This window comes from Microcaecilia unicolor, chromosome 8, assembly GCF_901765095.1.
Source record: "Microcaecilia unicolor chromosome 8, aMicUni1.1, whole genome shotgun sequence".
Classification (NCBI taxonomy): domain Eukaryota; kingdom Metazoa; phylum Chordata; class Amphibia; order Gymnophiona; family Siphonopidae; genus Microcaecilia; species Microcaecilia unicolor.
In genome coordinates this window covers 48,085,543-48,102,540 of record NC_044038.1, presented here as the reverse complement: position 1 = coordinate 48,102,540, position 16,998 = coordinate 48,085,543, and the positions used below count along the sequence as shown (strand labels likewise).

Here is a 16,998-nt window from a genome sequence, read left to right as displayed (position 1 = left end):
GCCTCCCCAAACACGTTGGGCCACTGACCGCCTATGATTGTGTTGGAGGCAAAAACACATAGTAAATTTTTTTTTAGGTATATTAAAAGCAGGAAGCTGGCAAAAGAATCGGTTGGACCGCTATGATGACCGTGGAGTAAAAGGGCGATCAGGTTAGACAAAGCCGTAACAGAGATTAAATCTTTGCTTCGGTCTTCACCGAGGAAGACTTAGGTGGGATACGGTGCGGACATGGAATTCGAAGCTGTCGAATCGGAGAAACTTAATAAATTCTATGTAAACTTGGGAGGATGTAATGGGGCAGTTCTACAAACTAACGAGTAGCAAATCTCCTGGACTGGATGGTCTTCATCCCAGAGTTCTGACAGAACTGAAAAATGAGCTTGCGAGCTATGTTGGTAATGTGTAATTTATCCTTAAAATCGAGCATGAACCGGAAGATTGAAGGGTGGCCAATGTAACGCTGATTTTAAAAAGGTTCCAGAGGAGATCCAGGAAATTATAGACCGGTGAGTTGATGTCAGTGCTGGGCAAATGGTAGAGACTATTATTAAGAACAAAATTACAGAGCTTATTCAAAAGCATGGATTAATGAGACATTGAGGCATATTTTCAAAGCACTTTGGGGAGCTAAGTTCCATAGGTTTCTATGGAACTTTGGGAGGCTAAGTGCTTTGAACTATGCCTCAACGTCAACATGATTTAGTGAAGGGAAATCTTGCCTCACCAATCTACTACATTTCTTTGCAGGGGTGAACAAACATGTGGATAAAGGGGAGCCGGTTGATATTGTGTATCTGGATTTTCACAAGGCGTTTGACAAAGTTACCTCATGAAAGACTCAGAGGAAATTAGAGCGTCATGGGATAGGAGGTAGTGTTCTACTGTGGATTAAAAACTGGTGCTAAAGATAGAAAACAGAGAGTAGGGTTAAATGGTCAGTATTCTCAAAGGAGACGGGTAGTAGTGGGGTTCCCCAGGGGTCTGTGCTGAGACCGTGCTTTTTAACATATTTATAAATGAACTAGAGATGGGAGTAACTAGGAGGTAATTAAATTTTGCTGATGACACAAAGTTATTCAAAGTCGTTAAACGCGGGAGGATTGTGAAAAATTACAAGAGGACCTTACGAGACTTGGAGACTACTGGGCGTCTAAATGGCAGATGACGTTTAATGTGAGCAAGTGCAAGTGATGCATGTGAGAAAGAGGACCCAGAATTATAGCTACATCATGCAAGGTTCTGCGTTAGGAAGTCACAGACCAAGAAAGGGATCTAGATGTCATCGTTGATGATACGTTGAAACCTTCTGTCAGTGTGCTGCTGCGGCCTAGGAAGCAATAGCATGTTAGGTATTATTATTAGGAAGGAATAGAAAACAAAAATAAGGATGTTTATAATGCCTTGTATCGCTCCATGGTGCAACCGCACCTCAATATTGTGTTCAATTCTGGTCGCCGCATCTCAAAAAAGATATAGTGGAATTAGAAAAGGTGCAAGAGAAGGGCGACGAAAAGATAAAGGGGATGGGATTGACTTCCCTATGAGGAAAGGCTAATGCGGCTAGGGCTCTTCAGCTTGGAGGAAAAGGCGGCTGAGGGGAGATATGATAGAGGTCTGTAAAATAATGAGTGGAGTGAATGGGTAGGTGTGAAGCGTCTGTTTACGCTTTCCCAAAATACTAGGACTAGGGGGCATGTGATGAAGCTACAATGTAGTAAATTTAAACGAATCGGAGAAAAATTTTTTCTTCACTCAACGTGTAATTAAACTCTGGAATTCGTTGCCAGAGAATGTGGTAAAGGGGGTAAGCTTAGCGGAGTTTAAAAAAAGGTGTGGATGACTTCCTAAAGGAAAAGTTCATAGACCATTATTAAATGGACTTCGGAAAAATCCACTATTTCTGGGATAAGCAGTATAAAATGTTTTGTACTTTTTTTTGGATCTTGACAGGTATTTGTGACCTGGATTTGCCATTGTTGAAAACAGGAGCTGGGCTTGAGGACCTTTGATCTTTCCCAGTATGGCAATACTTATGTACTTATGCCTTGGCAGGTTCCTTCTGAAAAGCAGTATCAAAGTACATGCATAAAGACCTCACAAGCAGGTATGCTGCTGAAAATTTCCTCCTACCTACCCGAACAAATTTGCTGTTGAGAACCAGAATTTCTACGTATACATTAAAACAAATCTGATTCAGTGAAAAGCAATTGCAATGCTCTTCCTTAAAATTTCCACCATTTCTAAACAAAGCTTGGAAACTCAATAATGCTTGCAACTGGTTTTCCAATGATCACTTTACCTCTATATAGAAGCTCTTTGCCGAAACTGACCTAGGTAAAAACTGATCAAAGTGTGTTTCTTAATAGGATCTTTTAAAAAGTCTTCGAGGTTTTCCACCTAAACAGTATAATTAGAGACATTTACACATACTTTGTAATGATGACTGAAAGACAAGCAATAATAGGATACTACTGCTAAACATTCAGGAATAAAAAAAAAATTAACTACTAATGATGGGAGAAGTTGGTGCAAAGACTGTCTAAAATTAGGCAAAAATCTTCAAGTCTCTATTTAGTTCATCATGACATAAGGACAAATTACCTTGTAGCTGACTTGAATGATCTGGACGAAAATTGAAAGAGGCAAACAGAGAAGAATGTCACTAACAAGGGCCCAGCCATATCCAAACTCACTGTGCACAGGAACAGAGGGACATGTCTCATCCAGGAGGCCTCGTCCACGTACACTAAGGTGAAACATTCAGGTATTCAGAACTTAGAACCAGGTGTTCAATAATCTCACATTAAATTCAGTTTCCTTTCACTATACCTCAAAAGCAAAAAGATGGCCAGTAACCAGCAGTAAAATTAACATGTTTACCTGATCAAATTTAACCCTAAGTAGCTGCTGTGTGTACTTTCAGAGCCATGACAACCAACACGGTTTAAAGCAGTGTGTTAGCCCATGACTACTAGAAAGTTACAAACATTTGTGGAGGGACAGTCAATAACACTTGCTATACTGAGAGGTGGTGGATCCAACAGGAAGGAATATACAGTATACAATGAGGTACGAGAAAGGGTGCCCCACACATAACGGGAGTGGAGGAGTGGCACTAGTGGTCAGAGCACCAGTCTTGCAATCCAGAGGGTGGCGGTTTCAAATCCCACTGCTGCTCCTTGTGATCTTGGGGCAAGTTCACCTAACCCTCCCCACTGCTCAGGTACAAACTTAGATTGTAAGCCCTCCTGGACAGAGAAATATCCAGAGTACCTGAATGTAACTCACCTTGAGTTACTACTGAAAAAGGTGGAGCAAAATCTAAATAAATAAAATACATAAAGGGCAATTTTACAACAGGCCACCTAGGTTGAGAGGGCAACTATGCACCTATTTGAAGCCTAAAATGCTAGGGGTAAAGCAGCAGAAATCACGACATACAATGCTCCTATGTACATTTACACTGTTCTGTGACAATTGGTCTAATTACAATTCATCTAAATGTATCAAACTGGTCTAAAAGCCATTTGTCTAAAGTACAGTACAGTCTCGATATCTGGCCTTCTTAATCCACCATCGTGCATATCCAACTGACCACCCCTCCCCCCCAGTGATGTCATCGCTTTTGTTTTTATAAAATCTTTGTTTTAGAACAATTTTCTAGTGATGTCATCGTTTTTGTTTTTATTAAAAATCTTTGTTTTAGAACAATTTTTGAAAATCAGGAACTCTATGCATTTGTTTATGCATTGTTAAGGGGTCTAGGCAGTGTTTTCTGTATACCCAACTTTTCACTTATCGACAATGAGTCGGTCCTGTTTATGTTGAATAATCGAGACTTTACTGTATACGACGGCTAACGATACACATTGGTCTAAAAAGGTCTTTGAGCAAATACGGGAAGATTCAATCTTCACAGAAATTTTCATGGTTTTTTAACTGCTCGCCTCATATAATGTTTTCAATCCTTTTACTGCTACTTCTGCAATTTGGTATTCAAAACAAAATAAGCATGACTGACCACTACATCAAGTTTTCAATGTTAAGATTCAACTGTGTTCTGGGTTGGTGGTACACTAAACCCCAAACTCAATTTCCTCATTTTATGATAATCTGCAGAAAATTACAAATTGCTTGCATTTTTTATACCTTGGTTGCAGCTTACAATCCCATATGATTTAAATGCATATCTTTTGTTGTTATGCTTTCTCAACCACTTTAAATATACTGCAGTCTCAATTATCCAATATAAATGGGACAGACCCGTTGTTAAGTGAAAAGTCGGATAATACTGAAAGACTGCATATAAACCTAAACTTTTAGCCAAGGAGACATGCATGGGAACATTGCCTCTCTTGACACCAGCCTTCAAAGACTTGCCAGACATGAACATAAGCCACTGAAGTAGACCTCTGCGAGATTAGAATCATCACCGGAGAATAACCCCTTCTGTGCAACTGCATCCTCTCAAGAGCCGGGCAATAGAGAGAATGGAGATGGATCTTGCACGTTCGATGGATCCTGTACCAACTTCCCTGGTCCCCTGCAACTTCAGAGGAGTGCTCACCTTCAGGACTGATCAGATCTCTGTACTTTGTACAATTCATACTAGAGAACTGAACTCCAATAATTCACCTCTAAGAAAATCCTAATGACGAGGGGTTCTCCCCCACAGGCAATGGGTCTCTTAAGCCTCAAGATGAGGGTGGGTACTTGCTCTCATAATCATTAACGTAACCCTCAGAAATAAATGAGGCCAAATCCTCTAAATCTTTTTCCCAGTCTAGCCTGAGCCTTTTTGATGTAGAAGGGACCTGAGCGGGCAGAAACTCCCTGTCCCCACACACTTTACAAGCCCAAAACATAGCCCACACAATACTCCCCCCCCCAATGATGGAAGGGCCAGCTAAAAAAAAATAGTTCCTGGAACAGGATTTTCATTAAGAAAACATGGAGGAGGCTTCTGATGCACGGGTCGAACAGTAATGGTGATGGTTTCCCGTCAAAACCAGCCCCGGTACTGAAGAGATAATCTTCTGAGAGAGAAGTGAAAAATTATTACCCTCCTGCTTGTTCCTTAGACCTGCTGCTGGTAATTGCAGATGACTGTTTAGGCTCACCACAAAATTTCCAAGGCCTCCTGAGAGTTTCAACTCTTCCTGCCCTTCCCTCGTGGTCACAAGTCTTGCATCGTCAGGGCTGGTTAGTGTACGTGGAGTCAAAAGAATAAAATGCCACACGAACTTGGAGAACTGCTCGCCAGACCACAGATAAAAATTCAGTAGAAGACCACAAATACAGCTAGACAATCAGGTATTTGCACAGCACAAACTAAGAAGTTCCCTGGCTGTGGCACACTTTTCTTTTTTTTTTAATTGGAAATGCTGTCAGCTAAGGTAAATTTAGAACTCAAAGCATTCGAGACTCAAGCCAATTTTCAAAAATTGTTCTAAAACAAAGATTTTGAATAGAAATAAATGCAATTAGGTCATCAGAGTGTGTCGGATATGCCGGATGATCGGATTAGCAAGGTCAGATAATTGAGGCTGTACTGTACTAGAGAACTGCTAATGTCCTTTGATATATTTATTTTTATGTTTCAACAATTTTATTGAAGACAAGATGACACAGGTGCTATTCCATACAGGGCACATGGTACAGAACGAAACAAAAATCCCGCAATCAGCAACATCAACAGTGTGTACATATAATAACGTCTTCAAACTTTTAACTCCCCCCCACCCTCACCAAAGAGTGATATTCTCATGTGCGTATTCATACAACCTAATTTAAATTTACCCAATCCCCTACCCCCCCCCCCCCGGTATATCTCTATCCCCCCTCCCCTTATAGTAACACTATGTTAACTTCCCTGCTCAAACATGCTTTGCTGCTTTGGACATTCACAGCTTATTAAGTACAAGACTCCTACCCTGGTGTGTGAGTTTATCTATAAATGGTCCCCATATCTTAAGAAAGCGAGTTTTTCTTTTGTAAGAGCCTTTGGCCTCCTGCGCTTCCCACACCATTAATTGGTGTACCTGGTTGCGCCAGTGCCAAAAACTCAGGGGGTTCTGATGAAGTCCATGTCTGCAAAATACATTTCCTTGCTATCAAGCAAAGTTTCCGGCAGAGTAATATTTCCTCCGCTTTCAGGCCCCTAAATGATCCGGGGCAATCCAAGACCAATTGATAGATGTTCCTGTAAATCCACCCAACATCAGAAGAGGACAGAAAACCCTTCACTCTTCTCCAAAACCGTTGTACGGTTGCGCATTCCCAAAATGCATATAATAGGTATTATCAGATATATACATTTCAAGCAAGTAGGTGTATTTATTCCTCCCGCCCCTAAACAGTTGAACCTGCGTGTAGTAGGCCCTATGTACTACTCAAAATGCACATTCACGGTAGTTCACCCCGCTTACCAGTCTTGGTATACCCCTAATATGTGTATCAATATCCCACCAAACAAGATCTCTCCCCTACTTCCCATCTTTGCCGAAGCTGGGCTAGCCCCTCTCCAGGCACCAGAGACCATAACTTCCCTTGAATACTGGAAATAGGAGCCTCTTCGGAAAGCTCCGTAAAAAGATCCTGGATTTTCTTTCCTATCCCAGACTTCAGTGCTTCTTTATCTAGGGACCTAATATAATGTTTTATCTGACAGTGAGCAAAGATGTCGCCCCATCTAATAGAAGCGGGTGGGAGTAATTGATCTAATGCTTTAATCTCTCCATCTTGATCCACTAACTGCCACACCCACCAAGTCACAGTTGCTCCCATCTCCCAAAAGGCCTGATTCGTCATCCCGGGTAAAAAGCCTGGGTTCCCTTTAATAGTTAAAAGTTCTGTGGTGCGTGCATCCCCTCCCAAACATTTCCCTAGAAATTTCCATGCAGTCTGCATGGGGCCCTAAAAGTATAGACTTCCTAATGGACAAAGGCAATGAAGTCCACCAGCATGCAATAAGGAAATCAGTGTGGTACGGTGCGAAAAAAAGCTCTTTCCATCTCAAGCGGTGTATTATAGCTGGACGAAAAGACCCAATCCCTAACATGACGCAAGAGACAGGCCATATTGTAATATTTAAGGTGAGGTACTCCCAACCCGCCTTGCTTCCAACCACCCCATAACCTATATTTTATTTTTATAACACAATTTATAGACTGCTCTATCCTATATTCTAGGTGGTTTACAAAAAAAAAAAACATTCATAAATTATAAAAACAATCTCCATCACACAAAAAACTAAAAATAACAGATTACAAATTATAATTAAAACAAATCATCCAGAAAAAAGTTTGAGTGAAGAAATAAGCCTTGAATAACTTCCTGAACTGTACGCTCACTGAATATTCTCTCACAGATAGAAGACTCATGCCATGGCACAATGCTCCTCCAGGTGGGAGAGACAGAGGGGGAGGGATTCAGCCACATGGGGAAAAGTGGCCCCTATGGACCAAAACCCCAATACTTTCAGCTGGCAAAGGGAGAACAGCTGGGGTTTTTTTTTTTGTTTTTAACCAGACATAATTAAATAATTAAAGAAACTAAACTTAGGAAGATATTCCAGGAGAAATCCACCCCCCTCGAGTCTACTAGACTGACACAAATTGCACAGGATGCAAATCCACCATCTGCTGGAGACTGAGAATACTGGTTGCCTTGCAACTGCACAGGACTATTATACAAGTCAGTGTTCTCAGTCTCCATCTGCTGGTAGGCATGTATAACCCAAGCATTAGCACCTGGACAGGTCTGGAGGGCTGACAAGTACTGGGCATTTTTGGAGACTGACAATATAAAAGAGGAAACATCCTGAGATACTTATAAATGAAGATTCATGGCAATAGATTCCAGCCCTGGTTCTGACTTAGTTGGAAGTACAAATTGCAAGGTGTAAAGAGGCTCTGTTAAAAATATTCATTTATAACATTTTTACAGAGAAAAAAATAATTATTTTCATTTGCTTGAAAACAAACCTAGAGAATGGCCACATGGTCTCCATCTCTTTCCCATCATTCCATCTTTCTATGTGCCCAACCACCTTTTTCTGAAGCAAGACCAGGCAAGAAAAAACATGAAACTGTTGACTACAGCTCTTTACATAATAATCTATTAGGCAGTTCGTTTGAGATAAGGCAGCAGTATGCTACTAACCTTTACCTAAACGTCCAGTGCTCCACAGCTACAGTATTAATAAAATTTAAGAAGCATCTTAACTGGAACTTTAAAGGTCGCCAAGTTGAAATATTTTGGAGGGTATATACCTTAATAAAAAATATTAATGTAAAGATATTGTTATCTTTTGAAGATCTAAAGTATTAGACTAAATAGTTCAGTAAGAAGTGGATTTGATTAGAAAAGTTAACTTTTGAAAATATAAAGATATTCTGAAGAGTATTTACTCAGTTTAAATGATTAGACGATTTTTATCTTTTTTTACCTGTTTCAGTAGATTCCAAGTCAGGTTCCAACAACAATTCTCCACCATCCTCCTTGGCTTGTGGTTCTTTCTTTACTACTATCAGGGCACTCCACTTCATCAGATGTATTTTTGTGCCCAAGGATATTTCATCAGATTTTTGAGATTCCTGGCTATTTGGTTTATTGTCTGTACTTTCCCTATCCTGTTTCTGTTGCTGAGGATTGCATAAGGGATGGCCATAAACTATGTACCACACAAAAGCATGGACCACTTTTAAGCGAGGCATTTTTGGAAGAAATCCAAGTGACCGGCCATGTCCAGGAACTAGGGATGAAGGAGAGAAAACTTCATTAAGATTAGCTTGCTTTTCTAAGTAAGCTCTGAAAACTGTAAGGCTATTTAGCATGTTGTTTTAGATTCTTTAATTTGTAATTTTCCAATTTGTATTTATTATCTTTCATTACTTTTATTCTATCATATTTTTAGGGCTGCACTTCAATTAAATTTGCAATTGCGATTAACTGCACAAGAGGAGTAGCCTAGTGGTTAGAGTGGTGGACTTTGGTCCTGGGGAACTGAGGAACTGAGTTTGATTCCCGGCACAGGCAGCTCCTTGTGACTCTGGGCAAGTCACTTAACCCTCCATTGCCTGTCGCATTGAGCCTGCCATGAGTGGGAAAAGCGCAGGGTACAAATGTAACAAAACAAAAAAAAAAATTAATTGTGATTAAAATTTTAAGCAAAATGCAGTCCTAAATAAGATGATGTGTTCTAGTCGCATCTACTGGATAAAACCCAGAAGTGAATTAGTTCTAAGGACAGTTTACAAATTAATCTAGCTTTCAGAATAAGAACAATGATTTAGACATATTTTAATATATCTGATCACAGAATCAGACTCATTTGCATATTTGGGTTACTCTACGATCTGGTTGTGGCCCTTGATAGACCATCATGATTATCCCTGCTCTGAAATCGTTAGAAAGAGGCGGTCAAAGGTAGGAGGAATCAATCCTAGGAAAAGCAAATCTGATGGCTAAAAATATGTCTTATGGAGGATAATTTTATAACAGGGTCCTAGGCTATCAAGGCACATAGATGTACATATTGTACATGTTTTATAAAGTGACACAGGCACCTATGTGCCTTCATAAAACTGCTTCCTCGGAAACTTCACCACAAATTACACGCACTCAGAGGCAGGGGTACTTTGTGTGTATAACTGCCTTCTGTGAAACTGCATCTAACTATTCCAACTGCAACTGTTTTACATTGAAGAACAACATTTTCAGAATTTTTTGAATGCCAAAAATTGTGTCTACAGTGTCTCCTCGAAACTTATAACTAAACGCTTGGGACCCTGGAAGAAACCACCCTTCCCCCATTGCAAGATGCATACCAGATTTAGCAAGAGATCAGTGGGAACTTGCCCTGGTACTGACTAAGCCCCTTATCCCAGTGGTGTACCAGGAGGGAAGCTTCCCCCTATATATCTGGATTAAAGTCTATAATGGTTGCTACCTATTCGTGCAATACACCTTCAGTAATACAAGTCATGTAAGTCTAAAATTCTTGCATGCAACACCAGCTGCTGCATTAAGGGTACATTAAAAAAAAAAAACCCTGAATGCATTTTACCTATCACAGGATTGTAATCCTTTAACTGTGTAATTCCCATCTTCTCATCTGTCTTCCTTGAGTTTTCTTCCACCGCTCTCATTCTGGCCAGTAGAGTTCTTCTGGCTATCTTCTCCTTCATGGACAGTTTCTTTACCAAAGCCCTCCTCTTCATTATTATTCAAGATTGTTTGTGCCTGAGGGACCTTTATCCTACATTAAAAAACCCATAAACAAGAATGTATTTATTCTACCTGCAAACTTTCATAGATTCTTAAACATATCAAGTGAAGTGCCAAAGAGTAGAAACCAACACTCCCATTTTAGAACAGCAAGAAAAGTAAACACTAGGGAAGTCCTTTTACAAGCTGCGGTAAAAAGTGGCCTGCGGTAGTGTGGGTGCATCTTTTAGATGCACATTAGGCCATTTCTTTACCGTGGCTGGGAAAAGGGCTATTTTTTAAAACTAGCCGTGCGTCTATTTATGGCCTGAGCCCTTACCGCCACCCACTGACCTAGCGGTAAGGGCTCACGCAGTAACCATGCTACCCATGCAGTAATCATGCTACCACACACGGTAACCATTTTACAGTGGGATTCTAACGCAGCAGCCGCCAGTACTTCCCACCCCTAGAGCGCTGTCATATCCAGCGCATCAATAATATATTTATTTTGGTAGCATTGGAGTGTACCCCATGGTAATCGGGCAGTGCTGCGTGCTGTCAGGTTAGCGCGGGAAGCCCTTACCGCCACCTCAATGGGTGGCGGTAAGGGCTCCCTCCGAAATGGCCATGCAGCAGTGCTTTACTTGCTGCGCGGCCATTTCCTACAGGAAAGAGAGTCTTCCCTTTTTTTTCCAACTTTAAAGTTTTATTGAGAGTTTAACATTTGGTACATTTCTTATATTAAACACATGGTACATTTCTATTATACCGTTAAACAAGAACTTTAAATACAACCAATTATACGAATTCAGTGCCCTTCCTGGTATACTCATAGTAACAAAGTAACATAGTAAATGTCTGCAGATAAGGGGGCCCTCGCGTTCCATCTAATCTGGAGATGTCTTTCCTTTTATCTGCTGTGGTAAAAGGGCCTCATCGTATGTGAAAAACATGCTCCTACACCAGAGCAGTGCCCCCTTTTGCTACAGTTTGGTAAAGGGGCCCACTGTTTCTTCACAGCATACTCTTAATTTTGGTAAAACTAGGTTGCCCATTGAGCTATAACCTGGGTTGCTAAAGAGGAAAGAATAGGAAAAGATATTCTGTACACATATCCCAGTGTTGCACTTTCTCAACTGATATCTGTTAGTCTTTGTTTTGAAGAGGTCTCTTTTTCAATTTGAAATACTGAGTAAAAATGGGTGTGGGTGTTTTTAATATAACCAGATTAGAGGTTGTAAAGTTTAAGAGGTTGTAAAGTTATGATACTTTAAGCTTATTAAGGTTGCTTTGTTTGCAAAATAATATTGTATCAACTGCTGTAAGTAGATTTGCAATACCTAGATATAAAAAAGCAACATATGGACATGAAATGAATACTTGATTGATGAATGATTATTAGGAGTAGCTAACTGATAGCTTTAAATAGGCATCCTTGTTTTTTTGTGCTTCTCTGATAGTCCTCTTTATAGTATAATTGAATTGCTGAAACTTACTTGTGAGAGTTTTCTTAACTCTATTGTGAGTACCCTCTCATTGTGGGAATTTTTTTTTAATCAACATTTTGATATTTTATAAAGACAGCATAGGGTGTTTATGTGCTTATAACAGGCTCCCACAACTCTTCTCAGGGGAGCAAAACAGCTTTACGCACTTAACAATTTTGGAACTCATCTCTCCCCATGACACCTCTTGAGGAAGCACCAATGCTCTTGCACAAATTTATACATTCTTTGAGGTAGGTGCAAATAAGCAACAGTAGTAGTAGTAGCTGTCCTCTTACTAGCACTCTTAAATCCAAGAAGCAAAAAAAGTGATTTGGGACTCTAAGTCTTCATTTCAAAGGTTAAGACCTCTACCTCCAATATTCAGCGCTTTTTAACTGGTCAGAAATGGCTGCTGACCACTTAGTGTTTTGTGGCTAACCACAAATATTTAATAGGAAATAACCAGTTAACTCCGGCTGAATATGCATGGTTAGCACCTATTGCTAAATCGGCTATACCGGATATTCAGCGCCAGACCAGATAATATTCACGGTTAAATCAGACTGCATAAACAGCAATCCTATCTTTAACTGCTGTAACTTAACCGGTCAGCTGCTGAATATCAACTTAACTGGGTGTTTAGCAGCTAAAATGACCAAATATTCAATGCCGATCACCGAAAACGGCCCTGGCACTGAATACCTGGGTTTAACACCAGTGGCGGCCAGTCAAAGCGCTGGCCGCCGCTTACTGAATATCAAGCCCTCTTTTTTCTTAAGGAAAATTAGATCTTTAATGCATTTTCTGGATAGAAGAGCAAAGAATATTATTTTGCATCCTTTAGTTATAACGCGGACAGATTACTGTAATGTGTTACTGGAGGGGTGTGTGTGTGCCCGCAATCTCAATCAGATCAACTGCAGTTGATAGAAAACACAGCTATAAGATTGCTATATAATGTCAAGATAAGAAGTCATGTGACTCTATTGCTTAATGAACAGCATTGGCTCCATGTTACCACTCACATTCAGTATAAAATTTTGCTTTTGTCGCATCAGGCAAACTGTTGTATCTTCACAAGTCCACCAGCCAACTTCATTCATCACAGGCTAGTTTTTTTTTAGTTGTTCCTTCCTGCCTAAGATTTTGGCATTATTCTTCAAGCAATGCAGCTTTTAGCATAGTAGAACCCTCTCTTGAACTCCTTGCCACTAGATTTGAGGCTGCAGAGATCGGTTTTGATATTCTAAAAAATGTTTTGATTATTAATGGACTAGCTGGTCATTGGTGGGGGTAGCACATCTGAAAGGTGAGTGGGTTTTTTTTTAGTGGTGGGGGGTGTTTAATCCTTGTTGTGTTTCCATTTATTATAACTTGCATTGCTTACTGGTTAAGACTGTTGTGCTGTTTACATCCTTTTCCTCTTGTGTATTGTGGTATCTTAGTCTAGCTTTTTTTTGTCATTTTGTGTTTTTTAGACCAATTTTATCTTATATTGTAAACCACTTGATATATGTGATAGGCAGTATATTAAATTTTATGAAATAAATGAATAAAGGAAACACAGGCATTAATATGCTTTTATAAAATCAAGTCCCAGAACAAGACCCAATGTATATGTACACATGCCCGTACACACATTTACATTTACTCTAAAGATGGTCTAAAATGTATGCATGTACTCTACAAGTGTTTTATTAAAAGTATTTATACATCATATTTCTGCCTCCACTCCACCCACACCTCTGGGGACACCTACATGCGATCCTGTAGGAATGTGTATATTTATGATCGAGTCAAAGAGGAAAGATCCTTGCAGAAACACAGAGGAAGGAAGAAAAAAAGAAGTTGAATTTATGCTTGTGAAGAGCTGCACGATTTATATAAAGGGACTTTGTTGCATGGAACAATCCAGGGGCATAGCCAGACTTCGGTGGGAGGCAGAGCCCGAGGTGAGGGGGCACATTTTAGCCCCACTCCCCCGGTGCCACCATTGCTGCACCCCCCCCCCCCCCCCGCCATTGTCGACCCCCCCCCTCCCCGACGACCCGCTGCACCCCCCTCCTGCCGCCAACCCACCTTCGCCTACCTTTGCTGGCGGGGGACCCCAACCCCACCCCCAGGCGAGGTCCTCCTGCAGGACGTCAGAAACAGAAGGAATAGGAAGCCTTTTGCGAGAAGGACCTCGGCTGGCGGGGGGTTGAGGTCCCCCGCCAGCAAAGGTAGGCGGGTTAGCGGTGGGAGGGGGGGGGGGGGGGGTCGAGCGGGTTGTCGGCAGTGGGGGTCCAGGGCCCAATCTACAGGGGACCATACCCCAGGATAAATGAACATTTTTATTTTCAAGAATTCTAGTCAACAAATGAAAAATATCCTTTACTGCAGATTTCACACATCCTATGGCTGTCTAGGAAGGCAGTCCGTTTCCGGTATAAACTTGGTTTTGAAAAAAATATATACTTAACAAGTTTTGGAACTAAGATCTTCAACTGTTATAAAATTATCCCCCTGCAGTACACATGTATTTTATAAAGTATCCCCCGATTCTATAAAAGTCACTAAAAATTACGTGTGCAAATTTAGGCATGCTCCCGAATTGTTTGCATAATTTAACAGAATAAGGAGTCAATTAGTGACAATAATTGGCTTTTTAACAATTAGCAGCACTAATTAGATTTAATTAGTAATTACACAGCTAAAAAGGGGGCGCAGAAATGGGTCATGGGCGTTTCGGGGTGGATCAAGAGTGTGGTTTTGAGTTACATACGTAATTATAGAATAACGGTGCTCCACATGTAAATTTAGGTGCAGACATTTGCAGCACATTTTTGTTGGTGCAAATGGTGGATTCTAAATTTATGCATGACCTCTCCGGTTAAGTGTTATTCTATAAACCACACCGAACTTTAGGCACAGCTTATAGAATACCTTTTAAGCATCAATTCTTTTTAGGTGCCATATATAGAATCTAGCCCTATGTGCACACAGTGCAATTCTGCCCTGGGAACAATTATTTGTGTCCCGTAAAAGCAATCACTATCCCCAAGATTCTATGAAGGGTGCAAGTAACTGAATTGGTAAATGAACCATTAAAAACCAATAATCGGCTGCTAACAATTAAAACTATAACTAAAATAAAAATATAAAACAATTCACTCTGCTTATTTCTCCTATCAAGGCACCCAAAATTTGAAATTCTCTTCCTAAATCAATCAGATGATTACCTAACTTTTAGAAGTCTTCTACAAACACATTTTTTCAGTCTGGCCTTTCTGAATACAAAGAACTCTATCTGAATTTTACTCACACCATTTTCTTAATCTCGTTTCCCATGATCTAGTCCTAATTATGCTCTCTCCTATCCACCCTTTATTATTTGTTTGTCCTTGAGATAGTCTAAATCCCTGATCACTTACTGCACATGTATTAATTTGCTTCTTGAACTTATTGTAATTTGTGCTGTATTCTGAACATTATTCTGTTTCATTCACTTTAGGTGTCTTTTACTAAGGCGCGCTCACGTTTTTAGTGTGCGCTAAAATTGTGGGCGTGCTAAATGTTAGAGATGCCCATAGGAATGTATGGCGTCTCTAACATTTAGCGCACGCTAAAAACGTGAGCGGCCTTAGTAAAAGTGGGCCTTTATCGTTTGTTTGTAAGCCACATTGAACTTGAGTCTATTTTGGGCTAATGTGGGGTATAAATGCCATGAATAAATAAATAAATGGCATTAATTGGCTCTAATTTGGAGTTGCCTGCACAACTGTTTGTGTGTGATTCTATAATGAATCGTGCCTAAATCTTGTGTGCAACCCAAAGAGGGCGTGGCCATGGGAGGGGTCTGGGAAGGTCAGGGGCGTTCCAAAAAGTTATATGTGCTGTTACAAATTTTCAGGGATGTGTGCCAGGATTTACACCTGGTTTCAGCAGGCATATGCTTTCACACCCAAAGTTGGGTGCAAGAGTCAGGAAAGGAAGCTCATCCTGAAAAGCCCTTTATAGAATAGTGCTGAGTGCCAATTTTTCCCAGCACCCAATTTGGGGACCATTTATTAGATCTGGCCCTATGTTTCTGTGCACCTAACATTTATGTGTTTATACCTCTGGGTAATTTTAGAATTGTCATTTGTCACCATCTCTGGGAAAAGGTGACTAAAGTCTCCAGTAACAAAAATGAGGTTTTAATGAATCATGTTAGAACCAACAATTTGAAATACAACAGTCCAAAACCCCATCCTTTTATGTGAAAAAATAAAAAAGTAACAGATGTTCAAACATGTAACTTCTGCAGACTGCTAATGAATCTATGACATGAAAAATCGACCATTCTCAACATTTTAGATCTTCTACGTTAGTCACCTTTTCCCAGAGACGGTTGCATTTTCTCATGTAAAATATGCTTTACATGTGGAAACTACCTTATAAAATTATTTCCAAAGTGTGTGAGTAGGCCAAGGAGCTAACAAGTATATTCTGATACAAAGTGACTTGCTACCTCTGTTGGATTAGGTCTTTCAAAGCAAAGAATGGACTATGAGGAATAAAGTGAGGAAATCGTTGCACAGGGTGTCCAGGTGAGAAAACCCTAACATTTTACCTATTTTATTTGTATTTATTTACTGCCTTTTTGAAGAAATTCACCCAAAGAGGTGTACAACAAGATCAATGTGGACATAGGCAATAGACAATTTTGGCAGAAAAAATTATTCAAATGACACAATACACAATAAGACATCCTAATAGCACAGGGTGTAAGCAAAGGTGAAGCACACAGACAGATAAGATAGAATAACAGCAGTTAGAGAATAAGGGGACTAACTTAGAGAAGCTGCATGAATATGATCTAAGGAGTGGATAAGCAAGTCTCACTACTAAGCATGGAGCCTTTTATAAAACACTTAGCTATTTGGTGGCATTAATATCAGAAGCAGCCATTTTACAAAGGAAAACTTTTAAAAAAATGGTATCACTTGATACTCTGCATGTGTATGTAGCTCTATTATATAAGTGGACAAAGTGGCAATCTTGCTATTAAAGGAGTTCATTTATAAAGGAGTTTGTATGTGCATATGCCAGTATACACGTATAAAATGCCTTTCCCCCATTCCCCGAAAAATTATGCATGACAACAAGTACATACATGTCATTATGCAACTCAGGTATAGGCATGTTTGGCAGCAGATTTTTTTATTTTTGGTGGGGTGGAGGGAAGAAAGGAAAGAGCTGCAATTTATGCATATTTGTTTATAAAATACATGCATACATTTACACCTGCTCATGAGTGCACTCTTAGCAAAGA

The 16,998-nt window shown here is 40.0% G+C and overlaps 1 protein-coding gene across 1 annotated transcript in view; it reads right to left on the bottom strand.

Annotated features, from left to right (window-relative positions):
• GTF3C1 (general transcription factor IIIC subunit 1) overlaps positions 1 to 16,998 on the bottom strand; it is a 154,787-nt gene that overhangs the window by 83,991 nt on the left and 53,798 nt on the right. The window contains 8 exon segments of the mRNA XM_030212790.1: positions 2,303 to 2,400; positions 2,605 to 2,711; positions 2,714 to 2,749; positions 8,453 to 8,513; positions 8,515 to 8,573; positions 8,576 to 8,758; positions 10,073 to 10,136; positions 10,138 to 10,264. Of these exon segments, the coding sequence (XP_030068650.1) occupies positions 2,303 to 2,400; positions 2,605 to 2,711; positions 2,714 to 2,749; positions 8,453 to 8,513; positions 8,515 to 8,573; positions 8,576 to 8,758; positions 10,073 to 10,136; positions 10,138 to 10,264 (735 nt within the window).